We start from the raw sequence: 27,421 nt of genomic DNA on the forward strand, positions 1-27,421 counted from the left end.
AAAGTGTCAGAGAGCCCACTTTGGACCTGACAACAGGAGACAACAGGGCTATGGAGTTCTACTCAAGGTCAGAAACTGGCTTCTCTCCATCCCTGCCGTACATATCTTGCGGGGTATGTAGAAATCTATTGTGACTTGAGTAAGGATGGACTTACCTGGAAACTCTGCAGTGGGACACCGTATGCTCTGTTGCATTCATCATTCAGAGTTGCATGTTGGTGCCACTTCTGGAAGGTGACCATTATTCAGATATCGCTATATTTTTTTCCTCTGAGATGCTGAAGTGAAATGATTCCTACCTTCTTGCGAGGGTCTGGGAATCGAACGTTGGACTCCCACTCAGTTCCGTTGTGCTATTTACAGAAAACTTGCACGCTTGCTTATGAGATCATTGAACTTCTCGTTGCTGTCATCACAAAATGGTCATGTTTGGATGGTGAAGTAAAAAAATCATGCCAACAACAAAGATAATATTGTTTAATATCCACATTTGGGGCCTAAAATCAAATTCTTCACCTTTTGTTAGATTTACTTCCTTTTTAAAAATAAGCAAGTGGCTTATTGAAACAGATTTTATGTGAGCATGACTTTTTCATTTCCAGACATGGAAAAGTTTATTTAATAAGGATGTAGTAAGAAGTATGTATACAGCTGTAGCTGCTGCATGTTTTAATAGACACATTATACAACTGCCCTCTCAATCCTGGAGCCTTTCTTAATGATGATGACATTTAAACTGTCTATATGTCTGCCATACTACAGTACTTCGAAAAGCAAGAAAAATCCAGATATAATTGAATAACCAAGACTTTTAACTTTTGACTTAAAAGAATCTAGGCATACAAGCATGTGTGTTCTTTGAGAAGTGTCAGAATGAAAGAAGTAAAAAGGAACCAGGTGAGGGATTCTGCTTTATACTGTCCACTACCTTATGAACTGCATTCTCTACATTCTTCAAGTTTTGTGTTCTCTGTTCCTTTCTCCTCATCCTCAACAATCCCAGATTTCACACCACTGCAGATTTTAGGGGCAGAGCTCTAAATTTCTGCATTTTTATGGTTCATAGCCCTTCCCATTTCATATATGTCAAAGTGGGCACCAATTTCTCTGTTTCGTAAGCGTTAAGCCTTACGTTCTTGGTTTTGATGCTGGTTCAGATTATAATTTCCTACTTCACCAGAAGCCTGTCAAAAATGTAATGAATAGAATGGTTAGAAGTTGGAGCAACTGCCTTATGATTTGTTATGTCTAGTTTTATGTCTGTGTGTGCATGTGTGTGTTTTGGGGTGTGGGGGAGTGAAGAATAGAACAGTAGTCAGAGAAAATCCTCATGACTTACAAAGCAAATAGTAACTTGTGAAGAATTCTCCATGCCTGAACAAAATGCCCCTCACCAAAGTAGTGTTTAGGATAAAGTCGGTTTTGATAGGGTGAAACAATACCAATTCCATGTAGCAAAGCTTATCTTTAGGATCATCTGAAACCAAACGACCACGTGATAGCCTTCTGAAATGATCTCTGTAACCCTCTTTTTCGTAAGGTAGAACACAGAATATGATTTAGGTAAAAATACCTTTTCACCACTGGCATTGGCATGTGGCAACCCAATCTGTTTCTCTTCTCACAAGGCTGGGAATAAGAAAGTCCCAAACATTCTTAACGGAAAAGTCTCCCTACAAACTCTGATTTCCCAGTCTTAATGTACACAGTGCTATGTTGTTGTTGTTGTTGTTTTAAACCTGGATTAAGAAGATAGTTCTCTAAAATTCATAATTTTACCAGAAAACTCATTTCATTTGCTTTTAAATAACTTCTAAAAGAGAAGTCTCTCGTTTTGTTGCAGAATGCGATGGAACCAGTACAAATAGTTGCTTTCTACTTGCCATGTTGCAGGAAAGTAGCCTTTACGTGAAAAGTTAATCTTCAGAATATGAGCCCATTGTAACTCATTTCCCCATTGATTTCTATGTATTGTAGGGAACACTGGGAACACGTTTAAGATTGAACCCATCCTGGGCATCATCACTGTTTCCAAAGAACCAGACATGACGACAATGGGTCAGTTTGTCCTGTCAGTCAAAGTCACGGATCAGGGTTCCCCGCCCATGTCTGCCACTGCAATTGTGCGCATTTCTGTCACCATGTCTGATAATTCTCACCCCAAGTTCACTCACAAAGACTACCAAGCAGAAGTAAATGAAAATGTTGATATTGGAACATCAGTCGTTCTAATCTCTGCCATCAGTCAATCTACCCTCATTTACGAAGTAAAAGATGGAAACATTGATGGGATCTTTACCATAAATCCCTATTCTGGCGTCATCACCACTCGGAAGGCACCGGATTATGAGCGTACGTCCTCTTACCAGCTCATCGTACAGGCCATTAACATGGCAGGAATGGCTTCCAATGTCACAGTCAATATTCAGATTGTTGATGAAAATGATAACGCCCCAGTTTTTCTCTTTTCTCAATATTCGGGCAGCCTAAGTGAGGCTGCCCCAGTTAATAGCATTGTCAGGAGCTTGGATAACAGCCCATTGGTGATTCGAGCCACCGATGCCGACAGCAACCGGAATGCTCTACTTGTGTATCAGATTGTGGAGTCCACGGCCAAGAAGTTCTTCACAGTGGACTCCAGTACAGGTGCAATCAGAACAATTGCCACTCTGGACCATGAAACCATCTCCCATTTCCATTTTCATGTGCATGTGAGAGACAGTGGTAGCCCCCAGCTGACCGCAGAGAGTCCCGTTGAAGTCAACATAGAGGTGACAGATGTGAATGATAACCCGCCTGTTTTCACTCAGGCTGTGTTTGAAACTGTCTTACTTCTACCTACCTATGTTGGAGTGGAGGTTCTGAAAGTTAGTGCCACGGATCCTGACTCTGAGGTGCCCCCTGAACTGAGGTACAGCCTAATGGAAGGCAGCTTGGATCATTTTTTAATTGACTCAAATAGTGGAGTGCTCACCATAAAAAACAACAACCTCTCCAAAGATCACTATATGCTGATAGTTAAAGTGTCTGATGGAAGGTTCTATAGTACGTCCATGGTTACCATCTTTGTTAAAGAAGCCATGGACAGCGGCCTCCACTTCACACAAAGCTTTTACTCCACCTCAATCTCAGAGAACAACACTAATATAACCAAAGTTGCTATTGTCAATGCAGTTGGAAATCGCCTTAACGAGCCCTTAAAATATAGCATCTTAAACCCAGGAAATAAGTTCAAGATAAAATCTACCTCAGGGGTCATTCAGACGACCGGAGTCCCCTTTGACCGTGAAGAACAGGAGTTATATGAGCTGGTGGTGGAAGCCAGCCGCGAGATGGACCATCTTCGTGTGGCTAGGGTGGTGGTCAGAGTTAACATCGAAGACATAAATGACAATTCTCCAGTCTTTGTGGGCCTGCCTTATTATGCTGCTGTGCAAGTGGATGCTGAACCTGGGACTCTGATTTACCGGGTGACAGCCATTGACAAAGATAAAGGTGCAAATGGAGAAGTGACCTACGTCCTCCAGGATGACTATGGCCACTTTGAAATTAACCCTAATTCAGGGAATGTTATTTTAAAAGAAGCATTCAACTCAGACTTGTCCAACATTGAGTATGGAGTCACCGTCCTAGCCAAAGATGGTGGAAAACCCTCTTTGTTCACATCTGTGGAACTTCCCATTACTATTGTCAACAAAGCAATGCCTGTGTTTGATAAACCCTTTTATACAGCAGCCATCAACGAAGACATCAGAATGGACACACCTATTCTAAGCATCAATGCCACCAGTCCAGAAGGCCAAGGCATCATATATATCATTGTTGATGGGGATCTTTATAAACAATTCAACATTGACTTTGACACTGGGGTCCTGAAAGTCGTCAGCCCTTTGGATTATGAACTTACATCTGTTTACAAGTTGACAGTAAGAGCCAGTGATGCCCTTACTGGTGCCAGGGCTGAAGTCACCGTTGACTTGCTGGTTAATGATGTAAATGACAACCCCCCTATTTTCAATCAACCAACATACAATACCACATTATCAGAAGCATCTCTCATTGGGACACCTGTTTTGCAAGTTGTCTCTACTGATGCAGACTCAGAAAACAATAAAATGGTACATTATCAGATTGTCCAGGATACTTACAACAGCACAGATTACTTTCACATAGACAGTGCAAGTGGCTTAATCCTGACAGCAAGGATGCTGGACCACGAGTTAGTGCAACACTGTACTTTGAAAGTCAGAGCAACAGATAATGGCTTCCCATCACTGAGCAGTGAGGTCTTGGTTCATATCTACATCTCGGACATAAATGACAACCCTCCAGTTTTTAATCAGCTCATTTATGAGTCCTATGTGAGTGAATTAGCCCCCCGGGGCCATTTTGTAACCTGTGTGCAAGCCTCTGATGCAGACAGCTCTGATTTTGACCGGTTGGAATATAACATTTTATCTGGGAATGACCGGACAAGTTTTCTGATGGATAGCAAGAGTGGCATTATCACACTGTCCAACCACCGAAAGCAGCGGATGGAGCCTCTGTACAGTCTCAATGTGTCAGTCTCTGACGGATTGTTCACTAGTACTGCACAGGTGCATATTAGGGTACTCGGGGCTAACCTATATAGCCCTGCCTTTTCACAAAGCACCTACGTTGCTGAGGTTAGAGAGAATTTGGCAGCTGGGACAAAGGTAATTCACGTTCGAGCCACGGATGGGGATCCAGGGATGTATGGGCAGATCAGCTATGCCATCATCAATGACTTTGCTAAAGATCGATTCCTCATAGATAGTAATGGACAAGTCATCACAACAGAAAGGCTTGACCGGGAAAACCCTCTGGAAGGAGACATTAGTATTTTTTTGAGGGCTCTGGACGGTGGAGGGAGAACGACTTTCTGCACCGTGAGAGTGATTGTTGTGGATGAAAATGACAATGCTCCCCAGTTCATGACAGTGGAATATAGAGCCAGTGTCAGGGCAGACGTTGGAAGGGGCCACTTAGTCACTCAGGTTCAAGCCGTGGATCCAGATGATGGAGCAAATTCAAGGATTACTTATTCCTTATATAGTGAGGCTTCGGTCTCGGTGGCTGACCTCCTGGAAATTGATCCTGACAATGGCTGGATGGTCACAAAGGGCAACTTTAACCAGCTGAAAAACACAGTCCTGTCCTTCTTTGTCAAAGCAGTAGATGGGGGCATTCCAGTACGGCACTCCCTCATTCCTGTCTACATCCACGTCTTGCCCCCTGAAACATTTTTGCCTTCATTTACCCAGTCTCAGTATTCGTTTGCTGTTTCAGAAGATACAGCCATTGGGAGCACAGTGGACACCCTAAGGATTTTGCCCAGTCAGAATGTTAGGTTCAGCACAGTTAACGGGGACCGGCCAGAAAACAACAAAGGGGGTGTCTTCATCATAGAACAGGAAACAGGCACGATCAAGCTTGACAAACGCCTTGATCATGAGATCAGCCCAGTTTTCCACTTTAAAGTAGCCGCCACCATACCCCTGGACAAGGTAGACATTGTGTTTACTGTGGATGTAGATATCAAGGTGTTGGATTTGAATGACAACAAGCCAGTCTTTGAGACTGCGAGTTACGAAACCATCATAATGGAAGGGATGCCTGTCGGCACCAAACTCATGCAGGTGAGAGCCATCGATATGGATTGGGGAGCCAATGGGCAGGTCACTTACTCCCTGCACTCAGATTCCCAACCAGAAAAGGTAATGGAAGCATTCAATATTGACAGCAACACAGGCTGGATCAGTACCTTGAAGGACCTGGATCACGAGACAGACCCCGCATTCACCTTCTCCGTGGTGGCCTCTGACCTTGGAGAGGCCTTCTCTCTTTCTTCCACGGCTTTAGTCTCTGTCAGGGTGACAGATATAAATGACAACGCCCCAGTCTTTGCCCATGAGGTGTACCAAGGGAATGTGAAGGAGAGCGACCCTCCAGGCGAGGTGGTAGCCATCCTCAGCACGTGGGACAGAGACACTTCTGACGTTAATCGCCAAGTGAGCTACCACATTACAGGTCAGTCTACCACCCTTGGTTTTCAATATGTGCTCTGCTTTCTAAAGATGGAAGGTCGCAGGGGGCAAGATGGAAGGTCGCAGGAGAGAAAAAGGAAGATGAGATGAGAAGTTGAGAGGAATAACATCTCTCTGGGGCTGAGTAAAAGATCTCTGAGTAGACGCAGTTTTTCAGTTGTTGGTTGTTGCTAACTCAGCCTTAGTTTGGAATTCATTGGTGTGCCTGTGACAGATTACCTAAATTGGTACCCAGTCCTTGAGTCACTTTTTATCATTTAAAAGGGATTCCAGCCAAGAATCCTAGTTGGAAAAAAAAAAAAAATGAAAATAATAGCTCTTTTTGGTGAGGAAATAATTTTAAAATGTATTCCTTTTTTCTACTTTTTGTAGGGGTAAAAAAAAATAAGCAAATAGTTGACCCCAGGAAGCTTCATTTACAAGTTTCTTCTGATAGTAAAAACTCATATGCACACACATGTACAAATTAGAGAGCCCGGTTTGACCTTTTTGCTGGAAAATCCTAAATTATAACTCTAAGCCAAAGATATTTCTTCTGACGACTCAATTTTCTTTGATACCCTTTCTGTCTTCCCAAAGAGTAGGTAACAGTTCAATAGGAAAGCCAAGATAGATGAATGAGGTCACCCAGAGGGCACAAAATATGTCACCATTGCTCTGAGGGCCCAAGGATTTCATGTCAGAGTGAAGAAAAGGTGTCTTGATCAGGGGTAGCTTTCCAGGGATGACTGGCTTTATACACAGAGAGGATAGATAAAGTGGGTGGTGTAGTAGCAGTCTTCCTAAAAACTATTTTGGGGTTTTAAATCTAATATTTTGATGTTGTGACATTCAAAGGCAGAACATAAGCAAATTGCCAAAAGACTTTAAAGAATCCATCAATACTTGTATTCAGGTGGCTTCCCTTTAGAAAAACTACATTATTCAACGTGAAAAATGAATTAATTAGAATGCCCTCAGGACACAGAATCTGCTTAAGTACCTTAGTGGGAAAGTTAATTAATCACTGTAGAGTAAGAGCCACAGGAGAGCACACGTGTCAACGCTCGGGATTTCCACTTCTTTCCCGTATTACTCTTCTTTATGAAACTGTTTTCTTGATGCTTTCTGCTTGAAGTTCTCTATGCATTTTATGCTTTATCTGATACCTTCCCTTTTACTAAAATGTGTATTTCTGTAGTAAAGACATGAGCCGTAGTGGTAAGGAAAGACAGGTGAGTAAAGTATCACTTGGACTTATTTGCATTTAGTTTCAGACAAAAAGCTTCTTAAGTATTCTGAGAGATACTTTTTCTGTTTGGAAGAATTGTTAAATACTCAGCTTTAAATATTTATACGTTGTCTCTGAATTCTCAATGGATGATTTAAAGAAACCATCCCATCAACAAGTAATGAGAACAGAGTAGCTTAAAGCTACTGTTACTATTAGCAGTGCCAACCACCAACTGATTTTAATGGGATTTAATTTTTGCTCTTGATGTAGCACAACTTGGCTGGGCTGCCGCAGATTAACAAAGGACCATTAATCATTTTACTCAACCAAAGAACAGTGTGGGCCTGCACCAAAAGCATTTGATAGGTTAAACTTGTGCATGCTGAAATAATATCCAGTTGTAGCCTAATTGAATCCTAGACAGTCATGGAGGAAAGCGATTTCTCAGGGAGGACCCCAAGCCTCACCAGAGGAGGTTTCTCTACCTCGACACTATTGACATTCTGCGTAGATAAGTCTTTGTTGTAAGTGGCCGTTCTGTGCACTGTAGGATGACTGGCAGCATCTCTGGACTCTATCCAATGGATTCCAGTAGCATCACCATCATGACCCCTGATGTGACATTCAAAAATGTCTCCAGACATTGACAAATTCTACCGGGGTGGAGGGTGAGGGGAAGGGAGGGGAGGCACAGTCACTCCCAGCTGTGACCCACTACCCTAGAGGAATGTGCAGCCCTCGCCCTTTCTGCACTGTCTGTCCAGTATGGTCCATTTACCCCATGTTTGCCCCACACTGCTGAGACCCTAGACAACCCCCCGCCCCGCCCCCACCCCATGCCTTATAATGGAGAGTGCAGAGTCTGGCTCAAAATTCCACTACTTCCTATCCCATCCCTTCGGCAGCACTATGATCTTTACCCTCCCTCCTCTTTTAAAGATTTATTATAAGAAGCTGAAATGGCTCCACTTTTTCAATGAAGTAGCAGCCAGCATGCAGTGTGTTTCCTTATTTATTTGTTTCTTGTCGATCTTCCCCAATAAGATGTGAGCTCCAGCAGGAGAGCAGGAATTTTTGTCAGTTTTGTCCATTGCTGTAGCCTTCGGCCTGGCACACTGCCTGGCCAAGAGCAGGTGATAAATACTTGTTGAATGGCCAAACAAATGAAACAGCGATGATCTAACTGCATTCCGGGCTCCTTGCCAGTTGTCTCGTCCAGTCTTCCTCCATGTTTGAAGTAACATTATTTCCGGTTTTGGGATTAGAAGGTCAAGGTAGTTGTTTTCCCTCCTTTTCCTATCTTCTCCAAGCCACTTTTGTCACCATGTAATTTAATGATGTGGGAAAGTAATATTGCTGGGACCCCTGTCAGTGTTTCAGCATCATAAAAAGCTGTTCCACTTCATCTCTTCTACTTTTCTTCCGCTTTCACCAGCTCCACTCTGATAAATTTGATCTAAGTGCAGTGCTTATCTTTGAACAGCTCCTTAAATGACCCCTCCTTAAGGCTATTTGATACCAGTGGGTCTTCCTCTGTCACACAAACTTTTCTCCCCCAAACTCCAGTCCTTCTAAGAAGAGTGCAGCTGTCTGATAAAGCCTTCAGTAAAAGATTCCTTAATAGAACTGACTGTCTTTCCTTGATTGCATAATCAACAGCTAATGAAATTGTCTTGGTAACAAAAGCTACAGTGTATTACATCCTCTCTCGAGACAAAGTGGAAAGACAATTGTGTCATCCTGAGAAGAGGATTGATTGTTCACAGTTTGAATTTGATTGTCCTTAAGGGGAACCAAACAAGAGATCATCTCCAGCTTCTCTAAGTGCATTTTATTCTCTTGGAAAGTTACCGTTTTGCTTTCAACATAAGCCAAGCATATAAATATCAGGCACAAGAATCAAAAGGAAGTAAGAATCAATCAGTATCGTAAATGATACAGTTTGAGGGGCACCTGAATGACCCTACACAGACCTCTCACTGTTGGTGTAGAACAAAGCTTTTCATTGCACATCTTCACAAACTTTTTTCACTGCAGGAGGTAACCCCCGAGGAAGGTTTGCCCTGGGCCTGGTACAGAGTGAGTGGAAGGTCTATGTGAAGAGACCTCTAGATAGAGAAGAACAAGACATTTACTTCCTCAATGTCACCGCCACCGATGGGCTCTTTGTGACACAGGCCATGGTGGAAGTGACTGTCAGTGATGTGAATGACAATAGCCCAGTGTGTGATCAGGTGAGATTTGGGGATATATTAGATATATTGCTGAGTTTTACTCTCCTTCTCTAAAATTTAATCAAATGCCATTTCCCTTAACTGATTACGGCCAGGTTAATGTCTGCTCTTATTTCCTTCATAAGTGGGCTCCAATGGGATATAAGAGGGTAGGAGGTGGAGTCTAGAGTGAAATATTATAAACATGAAAAGGGTATATGCAGCACGATCAGGTACCCAATTTTGCCCACAAAAACAAAGACAAAACCATTTGCCTTTAAATAACTTTTAAGGAATCATAAAGGACCTTATGACTCATTCTGTCTAAATCACTGATTTCATAAAAGAGACATGGACCACTAGAAAGCATAAATTACTTTTTTTTATATGAGTTTACACAGCTGGTTTGTGGCCATGTTGGCAATGAACCCAGATCTCCAGGGTCCTCATGAGATAGCCTTTTCACCAGAGAACAAAACATGACAGCCAATGCGAGGGGCCAGAACTAGCTTTTATTTTCTTTCTTACTGAAGTTAAATCAGTATTAATTTACCTTCTTCTCACCGTGTGAACCAAGAGACCATATTGGTGTTCTGCAGCTTAGAAAAGTATTGCAAATAGATTTAATCTTTCACACTAATGCCAAAGGTTAGCAGTGCCTCTTTAAAAAGTTGAAGGGTCCCAAGGACTCAATGGTGCTTAACAGAAAAGAGGACCATGATCAATATATGATGTGTGTCATGGTTCCACAGGGGCAAGGTTTTTTGTCTGTTTTCTTCACTATTGTCCTCCTAGTATCTAAGCAGCTAGCACATAGTAAATGCTCAATCAGTATTTGTTGAATGAGTGAGCATGGGAGAGGCAGGGCAAGAGGTGTACCATGTTTCATCATGTATTATAAGATGGTTCTACCGTGCATGAAAAAATAACCAAAGCTAAAATATATGAATGCATTTTTAAAGAAATCATTTATCATGCTAACTATGGCAATTGCTCCACAACTACTAATGACGTAATTACCTGTCTTGACCTCTGCCTAGGTTGCATACACAGCCTTATTCCCTGAAGACATTCCATCCAATAAAATCATCCTGAAGGTCAGTGCCAAGGATGCTGATATTGGATCCAATGGAGATATACGATACTCACTCTATGGATCTGGACACAGTGAATTTTTTCTAGATCCAGAAAGTGGTAAGGTGAAATTTATTCTTTGGGTAGATGCCATTGTTAATGCATGAAAAGTTGAACTCTCTTCTGGTCTCGTCACTAGTGGGTAGCTACTATACAAGAGCCTTGATATGATGCCTGGTTGTCTTGGACTAAGAAATAGTAGCTGCACGTGGTATCTGAAGATGGGTGCTCTGGAGCACAAAAAGTTTATTTGGCTTATAAAACTTGCCCTGACTTACCTACACTTATTATTAATAGCACCGAGTAATCAGACATGTCTACTCGCTTCTCCCATTTCTCATGCCCATGAATTAAAGCCATCTGCCCTATAAAGAGTATAAATAGAATTACTTCACAAACACAGGTTGCCATGCAAACCAGACAGCAACGCATGGTAAAGAGAGTTTTTCCCTGTTGAAATCCCTTTTGGGTCCCTTCCCGATGTTTATTAACACACTTGTCTGGTTTTTATTAAACATTCCTGCTTAGTTTCTCCAAAGTTATGAGCCCTCACATTTGCTTACATAGTCAGGTAAAATTTATAAGGTAAAGGTTATGTACGCCAACGGCAGATGCCTGCACTGAAGGACAGAGCTAATGGAAATGACGTTTTCTATGGAGGAAAATTATGTTTGTGTTATTTATTGGATGGTTCATCCAATGGCAATTTTTAAATGAAGTGCGAAGATCAAAAAACGCATATTTCCAATGTCTTGGTCCCAGTGGATGACGAAATAATTGGGTCTCCAAAAGGTGGTAGCGGCTCCCTGCCCCACTTCCATGTCATCTGTATCCTAGCTGGAAGCACCGAGCTACATAGGCATGTACTACTTGGCTATATGTGCCTGGTGATTATTTGTTCCATAGCTAACATTTATTGAGTAGCTAGCTAGTTGACATAAGAGAACTTCATGGGATATTTGTGGTAGACTCCGAGATGAACAAAACGAACTATCCCCAAGGGCTATTGTAAGCTGGTGGGAGAAACAGACCAGAAAGCCAATAACAACAACAATAATAATAATAATAATAATAATAATAATAATAATAATAGTAGTAGTAGTAGTAGTAGTAGCAGCAGCGATGATGAGGATGACGATGATGATGATAAAAGGAAGAATGTAATGAGTGCCCAGGAGAGATATCGGGGGAGTTATACTCGTATCCTGACACAGAGGAAGAAGCAGCTAACATTCTAATGAGGAAGAAGAGGAAACTGTTTTAAAGAAGGGCTGGCATTTGAACTGAGCCAGGATTCTAGTAGCTAAAGCAGGACACGGCAGGGCGCGGCCCAAGCACAGAGCAGGGCACATCCAGCAAATGCCACGTGTAGCACGGTCCCTGGTGGGAGGCACGAGAGAATGGAGGATGAGAAACGTGGTGGGGAAAATAACGGGGCTAGGGTCTTGAACGCTCAACTGAAAAGCCACTGGATGTTTTCGAGTTGGAGAGGAAATGATCCAACTTATGTATGAGAACTGGCTGCAGCAAGGAAGTCATAGGAGGAACTGCCTTATAAGTGTACATGGCATAGTGCAAATAACATCTACTACTTTTATTTAAGGGTAGTAATGTTTCATGAGTCATACTTTTCACCAAATAGCATTTATGCAGGTCTGTCACTGTGCTTGCTGCTTAACCATTGAAACTTGAACAACGTAGTCTCCACAGGGGCTGACACCAGCACCAGTGCAGCTGTCCCAGTGGTTAAAATACAGACATAACCTGTCTCCATGTTAATTGCTAAATAGCTGCTGTTCCAGGCTCCTCAAATACGCCCCCACTTGCACCTTCCCCAGCCCCTTCCATAGTCTAGCAGATAGGGTCCTCCTGGCACATTAGGACCCGCACAAGACCTCTTATCGCTAAAGCCAGCCTCTGTTTTGATTGTTTTCCTCTAAACGATGGAGTAAAAGATGTTGAGTATCTGGAAGCAGAGAGACTGCCTGCCTCTTCTGGGTCTAAGGTTTATTGACCTAATTGACCATCAGAGAACTCAGGAGACTGGTCCTTTCTCTGTGCTTTTTCTGGAGATACAGTACAAACTCAGAGACATAGCTGATCTCCAGAGCAGGTTATGGGAGGTATAAAGAGGTACGGAGCTTCTCCATGTAGCCAAAGGAAGGAACCCCTGGTACCAGAGGTTTCACCATGGTGTTAATTAATTTGAAGGTCATGATGTTGGTTTGTTGTTGCATCCAGAAGCCCATACATTTTTCCCTGGTGCTTACATTTTAATTTGCTCTGTTTTTCAAAGTATGAGGCACTTGAGCCAAATGTTGGTGCTTCCTGTATGGGGGATTCTTTATATAATTGATCGCCTGCTCTTCAAAGAAAGACAGGTTTTGAAAAGCCGTGCTATTTATTGTCACAGGTGAGTTGAAAACCTTGGGTCTGTTGGACCGGGAGAGGGTCCCCGCGTACAGCCTGGTCGCCAGGGCAACCGATGGGGGTGGCAGGTTCTGCCAGTCTGATGTCCGCTTGATCCTGGAGGACGTGAATGATAACCCCCCTGTGTTTTCTTCTGACCACTACAACACCTGTGTCTATGAGAACACAGCCACCAAGGCTCTGTTGACCCGAGTTCAAGCCGTGGATCCCGACATGGGTAAGTCAGTTTCATTGATGGGATGTCTCCCTGTTCGTTCTTCAGGGGCCGTCTTCCCTTTAGTTTCGTTGGCCCACTGGTTCCTTACCGAGCACGTGTATAGTAAGCTACATTTCAGCTCCTTTGATACTGTAAATTCCCTTCCCTTTTAACAAGGAATTGGGGGTTTGGGCTCTTTTTCACCTTTAGAATAAAAACAATACCTTCCTTACTTGCCCATTCCTCCTGACCATAGTTAAAATGCTGTATTGTGTGACAGGGAGAATTCATTTCCATTTCCATAAAGAATTACATCACATGCCTCAGCTGAAATATGCCAATCTCGATTTATGCTGGTGCCCCATGGTGCAAAGACCAATTACAAAATGTGCTGCCAGTCCAGTGTGAATTTTTTAAACTGCCATTTTCCAGAGTATCTTGGTCACATATAAACTGACATTTCTAGGCAGGGCGAGGGTGGGAGAGATAAGAAGGAATTAGAATTGAAAGTTGCTAATAAAGTTTGTGTTCAAAACCACTTTACATAATGAGATGGTGAGTTAGAAAAGACTGGAGTTAATTGCTAGGTAGTCCTTCTGAGAATGCATAAGTTATTGAGGTGACTGCGTAATGGAATATAAATACAAAAGGGCATATAGACAGCCTCTTGGTGATGCATTTTAAGAGCCGTGAATCAGAAGACTAGGCAATGATGGGGTGTGTCTGCTATGCTAAACAGGCCTTTATGTAATTCAGTGTCTTATTGCTTAATTCTGAATTGAAAGAAAAATTATTGGACTAATGGAAAGGTAAATACATGATAATTAGTTGAAAACAAACATAGAGCCCAGGGTCTCTTCATATTTCCCCTTAGAGAAATTAGTGGCTACACTTTGAATTACTGCTCTTACCTTGTTAGCATAATTTTCTAGGCTGAGAACCAACCTTTTAAAAGTCTGCATATTTTAAGGCCTGGTGAAAAATGATAAACAGGAAAAAACTCTTTATTGATTTACAATTATACAATACCTACAAATGCTCTTTTTTTTAAGGAGGATTAGAAAACATTCTCTGGACTCTTATTAGCAGACATTTGGGGAAAAGAGGACAGAAATCATGCAAATGAATGTTTTAATAATTCAGATTTGACCTTGAGAGTGTGTAATTGGATATAGATGAAATTTTAAGATTTAAAAATTATTTTAATTAAAATTCCAATTTTAAGAAACTGGATTTTTTTTTCTACTTATTTCCTTCATGGAAGAATTGGGTGTGCTCTATTTACTAGAGATTGAAGACAGGAGGAGTCTGATTAGTGCCCATGATGTTTCTGAGAGTGGAGGGTAGGGAGGAGATGTTATTGACTCACAGATGTGGTTGTAGTAAAAAAATATGCTGTTCACTTTGTCCTCTTTTTCTGAGTCCACTTTTTTCTGTCCACTTCTTCTGAGTCAGCTGTCCAGGTTGGGAGTTGGGGAAGAAGGGATGACTAGACTCTGGGCATTTAGCAGGGCAGAGATGATAAAGCCTTCAAAGGACCAAAACTAGAATAATGACCTTATCAGCACCTCCCTTTTCTCATTTGCATTAATTAGCAAAAGGCTTACATTCAGAGCTTCAAACAGAGAGGTTGTGAATGCCGCTGACACCTATATATTAATATTAAGTGCATCACCAGGCTATTGTATCAGCATAGCATACCAGATTCTGGTTCATTTTCTCAGTTTTTATAGAACTCATTTAACTTTTTAAAAAATAAAAGAACTGAGATAGCTGGGGAAGAACAAATGAGTACTTCTAAAAATGCAAACTGAGCACCTACTATGACCCAAGCACTATGGTGAAACAGTGGGTATAAAGGCGTTGGTCAGAGGTTGCAGGGGAATTTCAGTAGCAACAGCATCATTCTGAGCTGTGATCAAAATGACATTCTCCAGAATCCCCTGGGTGTCAGTGACTGGTGGCTTATGCCATTTTCAGTAGCAGCCTGATCAGAACACTTCCTTTCTTAGGCATACTTATTTCTTGGCCTTTCATAAGGGACCACAGAGGAGCGCGTGCTGCGTACTGAGATTACCAGGTTGTGAAATGGTCAATTCATCTTGGGGCCAAACTGACCCTCTGACCTGAAGCTGAGTTTGCACATGAATCATTAGGCTGAATCCAGCCCTCTAGGATATTGAATTTGGCTTATATACAATGTTCAAAATTGTTTGAATTAGTTGTCAATAAAAGTCAGATTTTCATTCGAAATTTCAATTTCTGGCATTTTATAAAAATGGCAACAGCACTCAGAAGATTCGGCAATTCCAGGCGCACAGCCCTGCAGCCATAGAAGCTTAAGTAAAAGCTGCCTCCTTGATACTAGCCTGTTCTCAATCTCCATATTCCCAGACACTTCATTTACTTATGTTACCGCCTCTCCTCAGAAGCCTGTTCTCTAAAGTGACAAGGAAATGTCTGTTTTTAAAAAACTTTTTACTTTGCAACAATTATAAGTTCACAGGAAATCGTAAAAAAAAAAAAAAATGTACGGGAAATTGTATGTACCTTTCCCCCAACACTTTTCCCCAGTGATATGATAGTGTCTTACATTGCTGTAATACATTATCAGATTTTGGTGTGAGTGTGTGTGTGTGTGGTGTGTGTGTGTGTGTGTGTGTGTGCGCAGTTCTACATAATTTGATCACCTGTGCAGCTTCATGTACCCACCGCCACATTCATTCCTCACCAGGCTCCCTTCTGCCAGCCTTTCATAGACACACCGACCTCCTCCTTGCTCTTCCTTCCCAGTCTCTAACCCCCAGCAACCACTATTCTCCATGTTTATAATTTTGTTATTTCAAAAATTGTATTTAAATGCAATCATGTCGTTTGTAACCTTTTGATGTTGGCTTTTCACTCAGCAATCATTCCCTTGAGACCCATCCAGCTTGTCTAATTATGTTTTTTTTTAATTTATTGGCGTGGCAATTGTTAGTAAAGTTACATAGATTTCAGGTGTACAATTCTGTATCACATCATCTATAAATCCCATTGTGTGTTCACCACCCAGAGTCAGTTCTCCTTCCATCACCATGTATTCGACCCCTTTACCCTCATCTCCCCCCCCCTTCCCCCCTTACCCTCTGGTAACCACTAAACTATTGTCTGTGTCTATGAGTTTTTGTCTAATTGGTTTTGATTCTAGGGAAGAAGATGGGCTCCACTTGTGTAAATGACGGGGCTGTTTGGTTCATGACACTTCTTTTGTTAAGCATATTCCTTTACCTGGAAGTAACTAACTCGGTCAGGAATAAAATCAAAACAGAGGCAGACAAGATAATTTTAACCTGCATTTTATGAGTTCTAAGAAATAGCATAGCAACTGTCTAGATTTCAGCATTAAATTCTTAGTTTTCCCGTAAAATGGAAATATATTCAATCCCATGAACTAATGACATGACATGACATAAGAGTTATAAAAGTTTAATCCTTTCAGTAAAGATTAGGAGACTTTTGCCTCTTTGGGGTTAATATTTTCATATTTAGTCTACCTCTTAGAGGTACGATTTGTGTCCAGTTTCCCAATCTTGAGTGTTTTTTTAAGCTAGCAAAGGGAATATACCATGATAAAGTTCAGAGCTAAAATCTGTGACCATTTTAGGCAAAGTGATGTGAAAATAAAATGTACACTTGCACTGGAAAACATGCTATAGCCCATGATTTATTGAGAGGCCAATTTCCAGATATTTGAAATGTGATAGGGCGTGTTTTTCTTCTTATGGATGAGAGATATAAAGCAAGGAAATGTTCTAATGAGCAACTCACTTATTCCATTCCTGTAAAGTATTTCCTGCAAGGTTTAGAACTTCTTCCAGGGGCTTCAGAGAAACTCGGAGGCTCAAAACACACATTACATTTATTTTCCACTCAGTTGAACAGATATTTAATGAGCAGCTAGGTAGGAGGCCCTGGAAAAGGAGCTGCAAGATTCTCACAGATGAGGAATTGTGCAGTGACCAGCATCAGATCATATGCCGTAGTGAACAGCACACGTCAGAATGTGTAATGCATCCCTTTACTAAAAGGCAGAGCTCCTAGACTGAATAGGATTTCAACAGGCAGAGGTCCGAAGGCATTCAGGAGGGCAGGAGCCATGAGGCTAAAGTTGTAAAGCTGGGAATGGTGGACCCAACGAAATAGTTGGGAGAACATCATGTTGTGCCGGACAGAGAGCTGTCGATGAGATGAGAAAAGTAGTCTGGAGACTGATTGTGGTGGTTCATGAAGGGAATTGTGTGCTCAAACCGATAGGTAGCAAAGAAACCTGGAGCACTTTTTAGAAAAGAAATCATCAGTTCTGGAGTTTGGAAATGCTAACATGATAAGAGCCTATAAAAGGGGGATAAAGAAAGCTCCTAGGAGGGTATTGAGAAAGACCACAGAAGCCAAAATTAGAGTAGCGGCTTTGGGATTTAAAAGGAAGGAGCCAATGAAAGGGAGATTTTAGCTGTGAATTCCCTGACTTTGGGCAACTGACTGGATTGAAGGCAAAATAGACAGGCGAGACAAGATTTCAGACGTGGGTGCCCAGTGAGGTGCTGCATGAACAGATACAGCACAGGTGGCCTGCAGTAGGCCCTGGTGTAAAGCTAGAGATAAGAAATTGGAGACATGCTGGGAATTAAAGTATAGCCTTTCAGGAAAACTGTCAGAATAAGGTAGCAAGTTCGCTACTCATGACAAAGTAGGGTGCCTCCGAGCAATTTAGTCATAGTAGGAAACAGGCGTGCACAAGTGAACATTCAAAGAATAATGTAATGAATGTTATAATAGACTTGGATCTGCAAAAGTAGGGATTTTGTAAAAATTAATCAGATAGCACATATAAAATGCTAGCAAAGTTCCCCGTGGGAACATTAAAATGTGATCCACAAAGTAGCAGTAGCATTTGACTTGGGTATTAAGGGTTGGGGCTTTTGTGATTTGGATAGACAAGAAGAAGGGAATGGTCTAGCCAGTGAGAGAGAGGGAGAGGGACGCAGGAAGGGAGCCAAGAGAGAACGGGAAATGAGGATTGTATCGGCCAGGATAGGCTTAGCTGGGCTAGGCTGGGGTCATTTTTCTAAAATCTCAGTGTCTTAGCACAGCAACAGTTGCATTTGTTCCCATGAGAGGTACAGGGAGGTGTGAGTCCATCCAGTGACATGGAGATCTGGTCCCTCCGTTCTGTTAACACCACCTTCTTGACCATTGGCTCCCGATGTCACCCCTGCCAGAGAAGAGAGGGATGAAGGAGGCACACCCGCTGTTGGCTGCTCCAGCCTGGGAGCGACCCATGTCACTCTGTCACTGTCCATTGCCCAAACTAGTCAGAGGAGGCTAGGAAAGGTAGAGGAAGCTATGGGATATTTCATGAGCACTCGCTGTCTCTGCCACAATGAGGAAAGCAGGAAAGGGTAACTGGCTCAGCATGTCCCAAAGAGGCAGGAGAGGGTGACATTACTAATACGGGCAGGGAGGGTTAGACTCCGCAACATGAAAAGGCCACTTGTCCTTAGAAATGAAAAAGGAGAGAAGCAGGAAGAAAAACACCTGAAACTAAGAGGGAGATGCTTAGAATAACCCGGTATGAAGCACACATCTGCCTTCAGACATCTCCTTCTGGTAAGGGGTTCTATCATCTCGGGACACTAACATGGCAGCAGCTGCACTGCGTGTGCTCTGAAGAGAATTCTTGGAATCTGTTTCAGGAGCTAGGGGAAATGTGAGAGGGAGTCATCAGGAAATGGGGGGAGAAGTGCCTTATCCACTGAGGGCTCTGTAGGTGCTGGATTACATAAATGAGTGGACCCAATAAGTAGAGTGAGTTACATTAACAGGAAATATGAGAAGTTCTCTCTCTGTGTTCTTCCAGAATGATGCCTTTCCCTCGAAAGTTAATAGTTAAACCTTCAGATTGACAGAGAATAGGAAAGAGGCAGAAAACTTATCTCTTGACAGAACTTTTCCATTTTCACCCAAGTGTTTGTTTTTCAACAGCTGTCAGAATCCTTAATTTTGTGCTGTCACTCACTGCAATAACGTAAGCTTACTGTCCAAGCTGGGGTTTCGTTTTCTGCATATTTCCCTAGGGAGATGGTGTGATGATCCCTGTGCCGTGCTTTCATGGGGCAGAAGCTGGGATTAACTTGGTTTTCCAAAGCACAGATCTTGTCAGAGGAAGTGAAGTGCTGGCCCAATATTTTGGAACATCATCTGCTCTGAGAGTGTAGCTCCTTATGAAGGAGCAGGAAATTATTTATGTGAAAGAGATGTTTATGAAAATAACCACTGAGGGTTGTTAAATGGAGGTCTTTCTGACCCAACCACTTTAAATGAATCTATCCAGTTGTTTCTTGCCTCTTCTGACTCTTCCTAGTCTGTGTGTCTGCCACTTATTGAGAGCCATGGAAAGAGACTTGGGAAAGAAGCTAAGAGATAGGCTAAGTCCACAGCAGTGTGTGATAGACTAAATGCTGGAACTATGGCAGAAAAGCACGTGCAGAGCTCTGGGTTAGCAGTTTCCGACATCTTCCTGGGACTAAGTCTGAGGGAACATCATTCACACCAATCTATAAGAATCAGAAACACTTGTCTGCACCTGGGTTTCTCACTTAACTTCAAATACGATGGCCAAAGCAAAGTTTCAACTCCTGTGATGGTGTTAGATTTTTAGTCTTCCCTTGTCACCTGTCTGGTCCCATGGAGGTCTCTACAATGGTGTTTCATTTTATGTCTTTCATCATCACCTCCTGGTCTCATGGGGGAGAGCAGATACTATATATTTAGCATGTACTCTCTAAAGGACTTAGCTGAATATATTACCTTTGCAATTAGATCTCCCTGTTCTGAGCTCCCATAGGATCACACGTTGAGATTATCCTGACGTGGAACTGCTTACGTATCTCCTCTACTACTCTTAAACCCTCCAAGGCATGATTGTTGCTTAGTAAGAATTTTAAGTGAGAATAGTCATAGTGTGACTAATAATGTTTAGTTTTTGAGCTTCTGCTACATGCCATGCACTGTGCCAAGTACTGCACACTTATTTTTTCCACTTCGTACAACAACCCAGCAAGTTGGTGTATATTTTGTTGTTCATTTAACATGTTAAAAAAAAGGTGGGGGTTAACTTGCCCTGAGCTGCAAGCTAGTTAGTGGTAGGTCCAAGGGAGGGTTGGTTAACAGATATCCAGCTAATAGTTGTGTTTCAGTCAAGGGCACTGGTCCTCAAAAAGTGGTCCCTGAACCAATAGTATAAATATCACCTGGGAGCTTTTTAGAAACGCAAACTCTAAATAAGAGACTGGATGATGTGTGTTTCTCAAACTTCAGTGAGCATTAGAATCACCTAGAGGACTTGTTAAAGCAGGAGTTGCTGGAATTTTCCCCCAGATTTTGATTCACTGGGTCTGGGAGGAGACCTGACCATTTGTATTTCAGGATAATTCCCAGGGGATGTTAATGCTGCCTTCCCAGGTCCATGCTTTGAGAGGTGCTTGCTTAGCAGTTCTTAATCTTTTTGAGCCAGGAATACTTTGACAGTTTGGGAACACCTACAGATCACTTCTCAAGATGATGTTTTACAATTCATAAAATAAAATACAAAAAGTTACAAATGAAATAGATGTGTTCAAATTTTCTGAATGTTCTACAGTAATACGAAGGTCTGTTTTAATATGTTAAATATAAGATCTAGCACAATAAGTCTAATAATTTCCATATTTTGGAGCAGAGGTTATGTGCAAAAGTGCAAAATAATATGAAAATAGCTGTGATTTCTATTGGTTACAAAGTCCCAGGTGCTGCTCATACTACAGTGATCTGTTGCCTACATTTATAATTGAATGTGATGCTAAATCCAGTTAAAGGTTAACGAAAAAAAAGTTGTGAATTTTTCTCCTTCTGTGGAAGGCAGCCTCTAAGATGCTCCCAGCAATCCCCACCTCTTGGTAATCACAGCTCTGTCCTTGAGAGTGGGCAGGATTTACTGACTCACTTCTGATGAGTAGAATATGGCTGAAGTGATGGTATCACTTCTGAGATTAGGTTACAAAAAGACTGTGGCTTCCATCTTGGACACATTCTCTGTATTAGTCTACTCAGGCTGCCATAACAAAATATTATAGACTGAGTGGCTTAAACAACAGGAATTAATGTTCTCACTGTTCTAGAAGCTGGATGTCCAAGTTCAGGGTGCCAGCATGGTCAGGTTCTGGTTGGGTCAAATTCCTGGCTTGAAGGTGGCCACCTTTGCACTATGTGCTCACAGCTTTTCCTGAATTTGTGTACCTGGAGAGAGGAAGAGCCCTCTCTATCTTCCTCTCCTTATAAAGCCACCAATCTTATTGGATTAGGATTGGGACCCCACGATTTTGACCTCATATACCCTGAATTACCTTCAACCATAGTCACATTGGGGTTTAGGGCTTCGACATATGAATTTTGGGGGGGTTTGGGGGAGGATACAGTTGAATGCATAGCACTCTCTCTCACTCTCGCTTGGGTCACCCATCCCAGGGAAAGAAAGCTGTGATACTGTGAGGCAGCCTGTGGGAGGACCACATGATGAGGGACCAAGGCCTATCAATGACTACGTGAGTGAGCTTGAAAGTGGTCCTATACCTGACCTCCATTTGAGCCTCCAGATGAAACTGCAGCCCTGCCCAACAGCTTGATTGAAACCTCATGAGAAAGCTTGAGCCACAGACAGCCAGCTCAGCAATGCCTGGATTCCTGTCCCATAAAAACCATGAGATAATGAATAGTTGTTGTTTTATGCTGCTGAGTTTGAGGTAATTTGGCATGGAATAGCAGAGAATGAATACACTAATACAAGTTCATGGACACCCTGAATTCTACCCGCATACCCTTATGGCTCCCCTACCATAGCAATTATACTTCCACAGACTCCACTCTCTGAGAAAGAAGGGCTCTCATGCACGTCAGTGGCAATCAAAACAGGGCCCATCCTGCAAGAACAGTTGTTCAGCCAAGTTGGGAGCATGACAGCTTTGACATGGGTTGGGAGTGAGTGATGACACTCCTTCTTGTTGCTCTCAAGGATTCATGGATTCTCCCTGAGGTACTAGGCCCACTTCCTCTGGAAATCATAATCCTAGTAGATCTTAGGATGGTACTATTAGAAAGGCCCTGAGACAAAATCCTCCTTTCTCTGAAGAGATAACTGAGGCCCAGGGACAAAGAGACTTACCCAAGATGACTTTGTTAGTGGCAGAGCCTCGGATCATCTAAAAGGAGGGTATCCTGACACTTAGTGCAATGCTTTTTCCTATACTAATTTCTACCAGAAGATGTTTTCAGAAGGATTCAATTCTGATTTTAGCGCATCTGCTCTTAAGTATCATATATTTTATGTCTTTCCTAACACCTTAGAAATTGTTACCTCTAAGCTGCTTAGGTCAGTGATTTCGTATGTGTTTTTTTTTCCTTCCCCAAAGCTCTGTTATTCTTTGAAGTATTAAATCCTTGAAGGTGGTTGAGAGACTAATAAAATATCCATAAAAATTAAATGATCCCCCTAAAGACTGAGAGATATGAACCATTCTCTCAGGCACATTGTTATCAAAAAAATATATAAACTTACGTTTGTAGCCTTTCTCCAGAGAGCTCCAAACTTTCTATCACACATGTAATCTTACTAAGATCTTGACACTCCCACCTGCAGATGGAGAAACTGAGGTTCAAAAAGGTTAAGTGGTTTCTCCCAAGGCATCTGTTAAATGGAAAATGGTCCTAAGTAAAGGGCTCTGGGGGCCTCTAAAACCCTCCCAGAATTCTTTACCTCCCACCAGCATCTGGACACCCTCTGCAGTGCATGTGGCTACTAGATGGCAGGGCCATGACACTCCATCACCTCTGTGTCACATTTACCTCTAACCTTGGGAAGCCACATCATACAGTGGCTTTAGGATAAGACCTGATGAAGTATCCCAACCTGTACTATCTGTCTGACTTTATATAAGTTCCTCAACCCTTCTGAACTCTACTTCTTTTCTCTGGAAAAATGGAGATATTTTTTGTTTGTTTTCCCACCAAACCATGAGCTCCTGGAAACCTGGGACACCAGCCTAATAACTTCTGTGTTGCCAGTTCTGACAAGGCACCAATTATCCAGCACATGTCTGTTGAACTGCAGAGTTGTTGGGACAACTGAATTAGACAGTCCACCTAAATTCCCTAACATCGTATCAAGTACATATGTGAAGTCCTTCTTCCAGGGGCTTTCACTCACACAGTATGGATTCCCTTCTGCAGCAATCTTCACAGGCTGGAAAATCCCCTCTCCAGTTTCACTGAAGATAATGTGAATGTCTTCTGTCACGCCAGGCTTAATTTGGGAATAGAAAGTGGCCCCCCAGGCACAAAAAAACAGGATCCCTTCAGTTGAGTAGAGCCATACAAGCCATCTCCTCCCAATATCCAGAACCTAGCAGCAGATAAAATAATGGACAAGAATCAGATAATTGGTTATCAGCTCTGGCTGTGCATCAGCATCCCCTTGAGCGCTTTTAAAAATAAACAAACAGGCGAGGGCTCCATCTCCACAATCTGATGCAGAAATTCTGAGACAGAGCTCAACAGAACATTTTTTTCTCTAGTTGACTATGATGCCTTGCCTGGTTTAAGAGTCTTTGCAGTTGACACATGGAAGTAGTTGTTATTATTACTCTTTTTAAAATCCAATGTCTTCCAAACAGAGGGTCAAAACACCGCAGTACTCCCCCTTTATCTGGGGTTTCACTTTCTGAGGTTTCAGTTACTTGCAGTCAACCAAGGTCTGAAAATATTACATGGAAGATTCCAGAAATAAACAATTCATGCATTTTCAGTTGCATGCTGTTCTGAGTCGCATGTTGGAATTGCACACTGTCCCTCTCCGTCCTTCCCAGGGTGTGAATCATCCTTTTGTCCTTTGTATTCACACTGTATTTGTTTCCCACCCCTTAGTCAGTATCTATCTTGACTATCCGATCAAACATCGTGGTATAACAGTGCTTGTGTTCAAGCCACCCTTATTTTACTTAATAAGGCTACATTGACATAACTTTCATTATAATTTATTGCTATAGTTGTTTTATTTCATTATGAGTTATTGTTGTTAATCTCTTACTATGCCTAATTTATAAATTAAACTATCATAGGTACAGATGTATAGGAAAAAACATAGTGTATACAGTGGTGCTTCGGTTTTCGAACGTCTCCATTGATGAACATTTCGGTTTACGAACGCTGTAAATTTTATGGATCTATGGTATCATTAGGTAGTAAAATTCATGCTAAATTTGCAGTTTTAGGAGTTGATTTTAAATGTCTGGAACGGATTAGACCATTTTGCATTACTTTCTATGGGGAAACGGTGCCTCGGTTTTCGAGCGTTTCAGAACTCAAAGGTTCTTCCCGAATGGATTACGTTCGAAAACCGAGGTACCACTGTATCGCGTTTGGTATTATAGTGTCAGACATCCACTGGGGGTCTTGTAACCTATCCCCTGAAGATAAAGGAGAACTACTGTAGTTGTCAAATGAAACAGCTAGTTCCTTTCAGAAAGGGATATCTTAGTGAAGCATTTTAGCAGTCACCCATGGGCAGGGCTTTCTGATTTCTAACAGTTGATCACAGTGATTTATTCCCATAAGCTCACGCATTCACACACGGACTCATCCACATTTGTCACCGGTTGCCATCATACCTCTGAGCTGCTCAATTGGATCAATCCTAATCCAACATGCAGCAAAGCAGAGGACAGATTTAAGAGAGTGCTAGGGTATCTAGGGGAATTTCCATCTATCCCTGAGCATTTTGTGCAGAATCCAAGGAACCCCCCGCCCCAGCTTTGGCTTCCTGCCTCTGCAGGAAGTGGAGTGTGCTTATCAGCTTTGCTGCAGGAAACACGCTCTCACTTCACCTTGTAAAGCCTCCTTGACAGGCACAATTATGTTGTCCATCATCTGCCAGGGAGCTCTTTGAATAACTTCTTACATATTACAAGACACTTCCCACCCACACACCCTCTCCGGCTCCTCCTTCCAATCTCTTTCTTCTCTCTCTGCTAATTTATCCATTAGCTTATGCCCAGTTTGAAGATTATTCTAGTTATAATTGTTTGTAACAGCTCTGATAATTTGCTAGTGGCTCTGAAAAGAGACAACTTCAGCTCCTACCATTCTAACCTTATAATTTAGCAACACTGAACCCTTTACCCTTCCCTGAATATGTCTTGCAGTTTCATCATTCTTACCTCTGCATGTGTTCACATCACCTGAAATGCTTCTTCTTTTCGTCACTTTTCCACTTTGGTACTCCTGTCTTTCCTTCATGACTCAATTCAGTTGTTTTCTTCTCTGGAAAACTTCCCTCGGCCACCCCTCTCCAATAATTAACTATATACATGTTTGTCTTCTGAGGAATGGGAGCCATTTGAGGGTCGAGGTGTGACCCTGTCTTCTTTGCATCCCCAATGCCTGCCAGGCGGCCAAAGTCCAGTCATTACTGGATGGATGAATGAATCAATGCAGTGTTCATACTTACAGTGACTCACTTAGAAAACCTTTTGAGTATTACTGTTGGATAGCAAGTTCTGTGCATCAACAGAGATGAAGTTTTGAGTACTTAGTTGATGAGTTAATTTACTTACATTCAATTATGCCAGGCCTACCAAATACCAAGCCATAAGGTTGAAAGAGTTTATGCCCAGATGAGCTGGAGCCTTGAGGTGTCACAGAAAGTAGTCTTGCTCAGCAGTGAAGCCAGCTTTCTGGGTGTACAGACTTTACAGTTGTACAGGACCCCTTTCTTAGAAAGACTCCATGCCTGGTTTGATGTTCTGCTGTGGCAATGTTGAACTTCTTAACATTTTGTAAAGGGCCCCGCATTTTTATGTTGAATGGGACCTCATAATCATGTCGCCAATCCTATTTGGCAGAGCTGGTGCCAACCCAACTGGCAAGTTCCCAGGAGGTTTATGGTATCAAGGATCTCCCTGACTCTGGTGACTGGTACTGCCTTCTGTTTGTTTGTTTGTTTGTTTTTGTTTTGTTGTTTTTGTTTGTTTGTTTGTTTTTACTATTCAAAGAACCAAGAGACTACTGACCCCAGAGTTGGTATTTTGCCCTTGGAAATGTGCCAGGGTAGTCATCAACCAATGAAAAACTTTTAAAGGGCACTTAAAACAGGAATGATTAGAGAGTCTATTTAAAAGTCATTTCTAACTTGAAAAGTAATAGCAATTCCCTGGACCACTTCATGGCAACTTTCCGTTTTATTTCATATCATCTGCAGGCATATTTTAAAGATAGAAAAGAGCAGTCAATTTGAGCTCTTTCACTGTAATGGGATTTTACTTGCCTCCCACAGACAATGAGAGAAGAATTTCAGGCTAGCCATTTTCTTCTACAACTTAATTTAAGGGTGAAAAAAAAAAGTTTAAAAATGTATCCCTTGAAATAACTTTATAATGAGACTTTTAACAAAAAAAAAAATGATTTTCTAAGTAAAGTCAGTATCTCTGTGAGCATAAACTAAAATGAGGAATGGAAGTATCCAGAGAAAGAATTCTTATACAATATCTATGTATGTTTTTCTACAATTATTTCAAATGCTATGTATATTGAGAATTAGGCTGGCCTGGAAAATAACTTGAAAATTTGACTTCTTTCCAAAATTGACATTAAAGGATTATTTTCCACATTCATGATTTTTTTATAATAGTTCTTTTGTTTATTACAAACATGTTCTGTGTCCACTGTGTAAAATCTAGGACAGGCCAAAAGGAAAAACAAGTCAATTCTAACTGCTGTTGTCGTTTTGACAGAAGTCCCTTTGGCCTTCTTTCTTTAGAGAAATGGGCTCAGAAACCAGATATTATTTTGTAACCTGCTTTTTTCACTGGCTTGCAACATTTTTCCGTATCATTATGTATTCTTTTACACTTTCATATGATGATATATACATAAAAATATATATATATATACATACACACACACACACACACACACACACACACATATATATATATATTGTATTTTGTGATACGAATGTACTATAATTTATTCAACCAATCTTCATTCTTGGAAAATTCTATGGATACCAACTTTTTTCACAAATGCAAACATCTATTTA

The 27,421-nt window shown here is 41.7% G+C and overlaps 1 protein-coding gene across 3 annotated transcripts in view; it reads left to right on the top strand.

Annotated features, from left to right (window-relative positions):
- FAT3 (FAT atypical cadherin 3) overlaps positions 1-27,421 on the top strand; it is a 507,587-nt gene that overhangs the window by 413,918 nt on the left and 66,248 nt on the right. For all 3 annotated transcript variants that reach the window (XM_033120991.1, XM_033120992.1, XM_033120993.1), the window contains 4 exons: positions 1,978-6,051; positions 9,319-9,515; positions 10,535-10,688; positions 13,042-13,275. In XM_033120991.1, coding sequence (XP_032976882.1) covers positions 1,978-6,051; positions 9,319-9,515; positions 10,535-10,688; positions 13,042-13,275 — 4,659 coding nt within the window. The remainder of the gene's footprint in view (positions 1-1,977; positions 6,052-9,318; positions 9,516-10,534; positions 10,689-13,041; positions 13,276-27,421) is intronic.

The sequence above is a fragment of the Rhinolophus ferrumequinum genome, chromosome 11 (genome assembly GCF_004115265.2).
Source record: "Rhinolophus ferrumequinum isolate MPI-CBG mRhiFer1 chromosome 11, mRhiFer1_v1.p, whole genome shotgun sequence".
NCBI lineage: Eukaryota > Metazoa > Chordata > Mammalia > Chiroptera > Rhinolophidae > Rhinolophus > Rhinolophus ferrumequinum.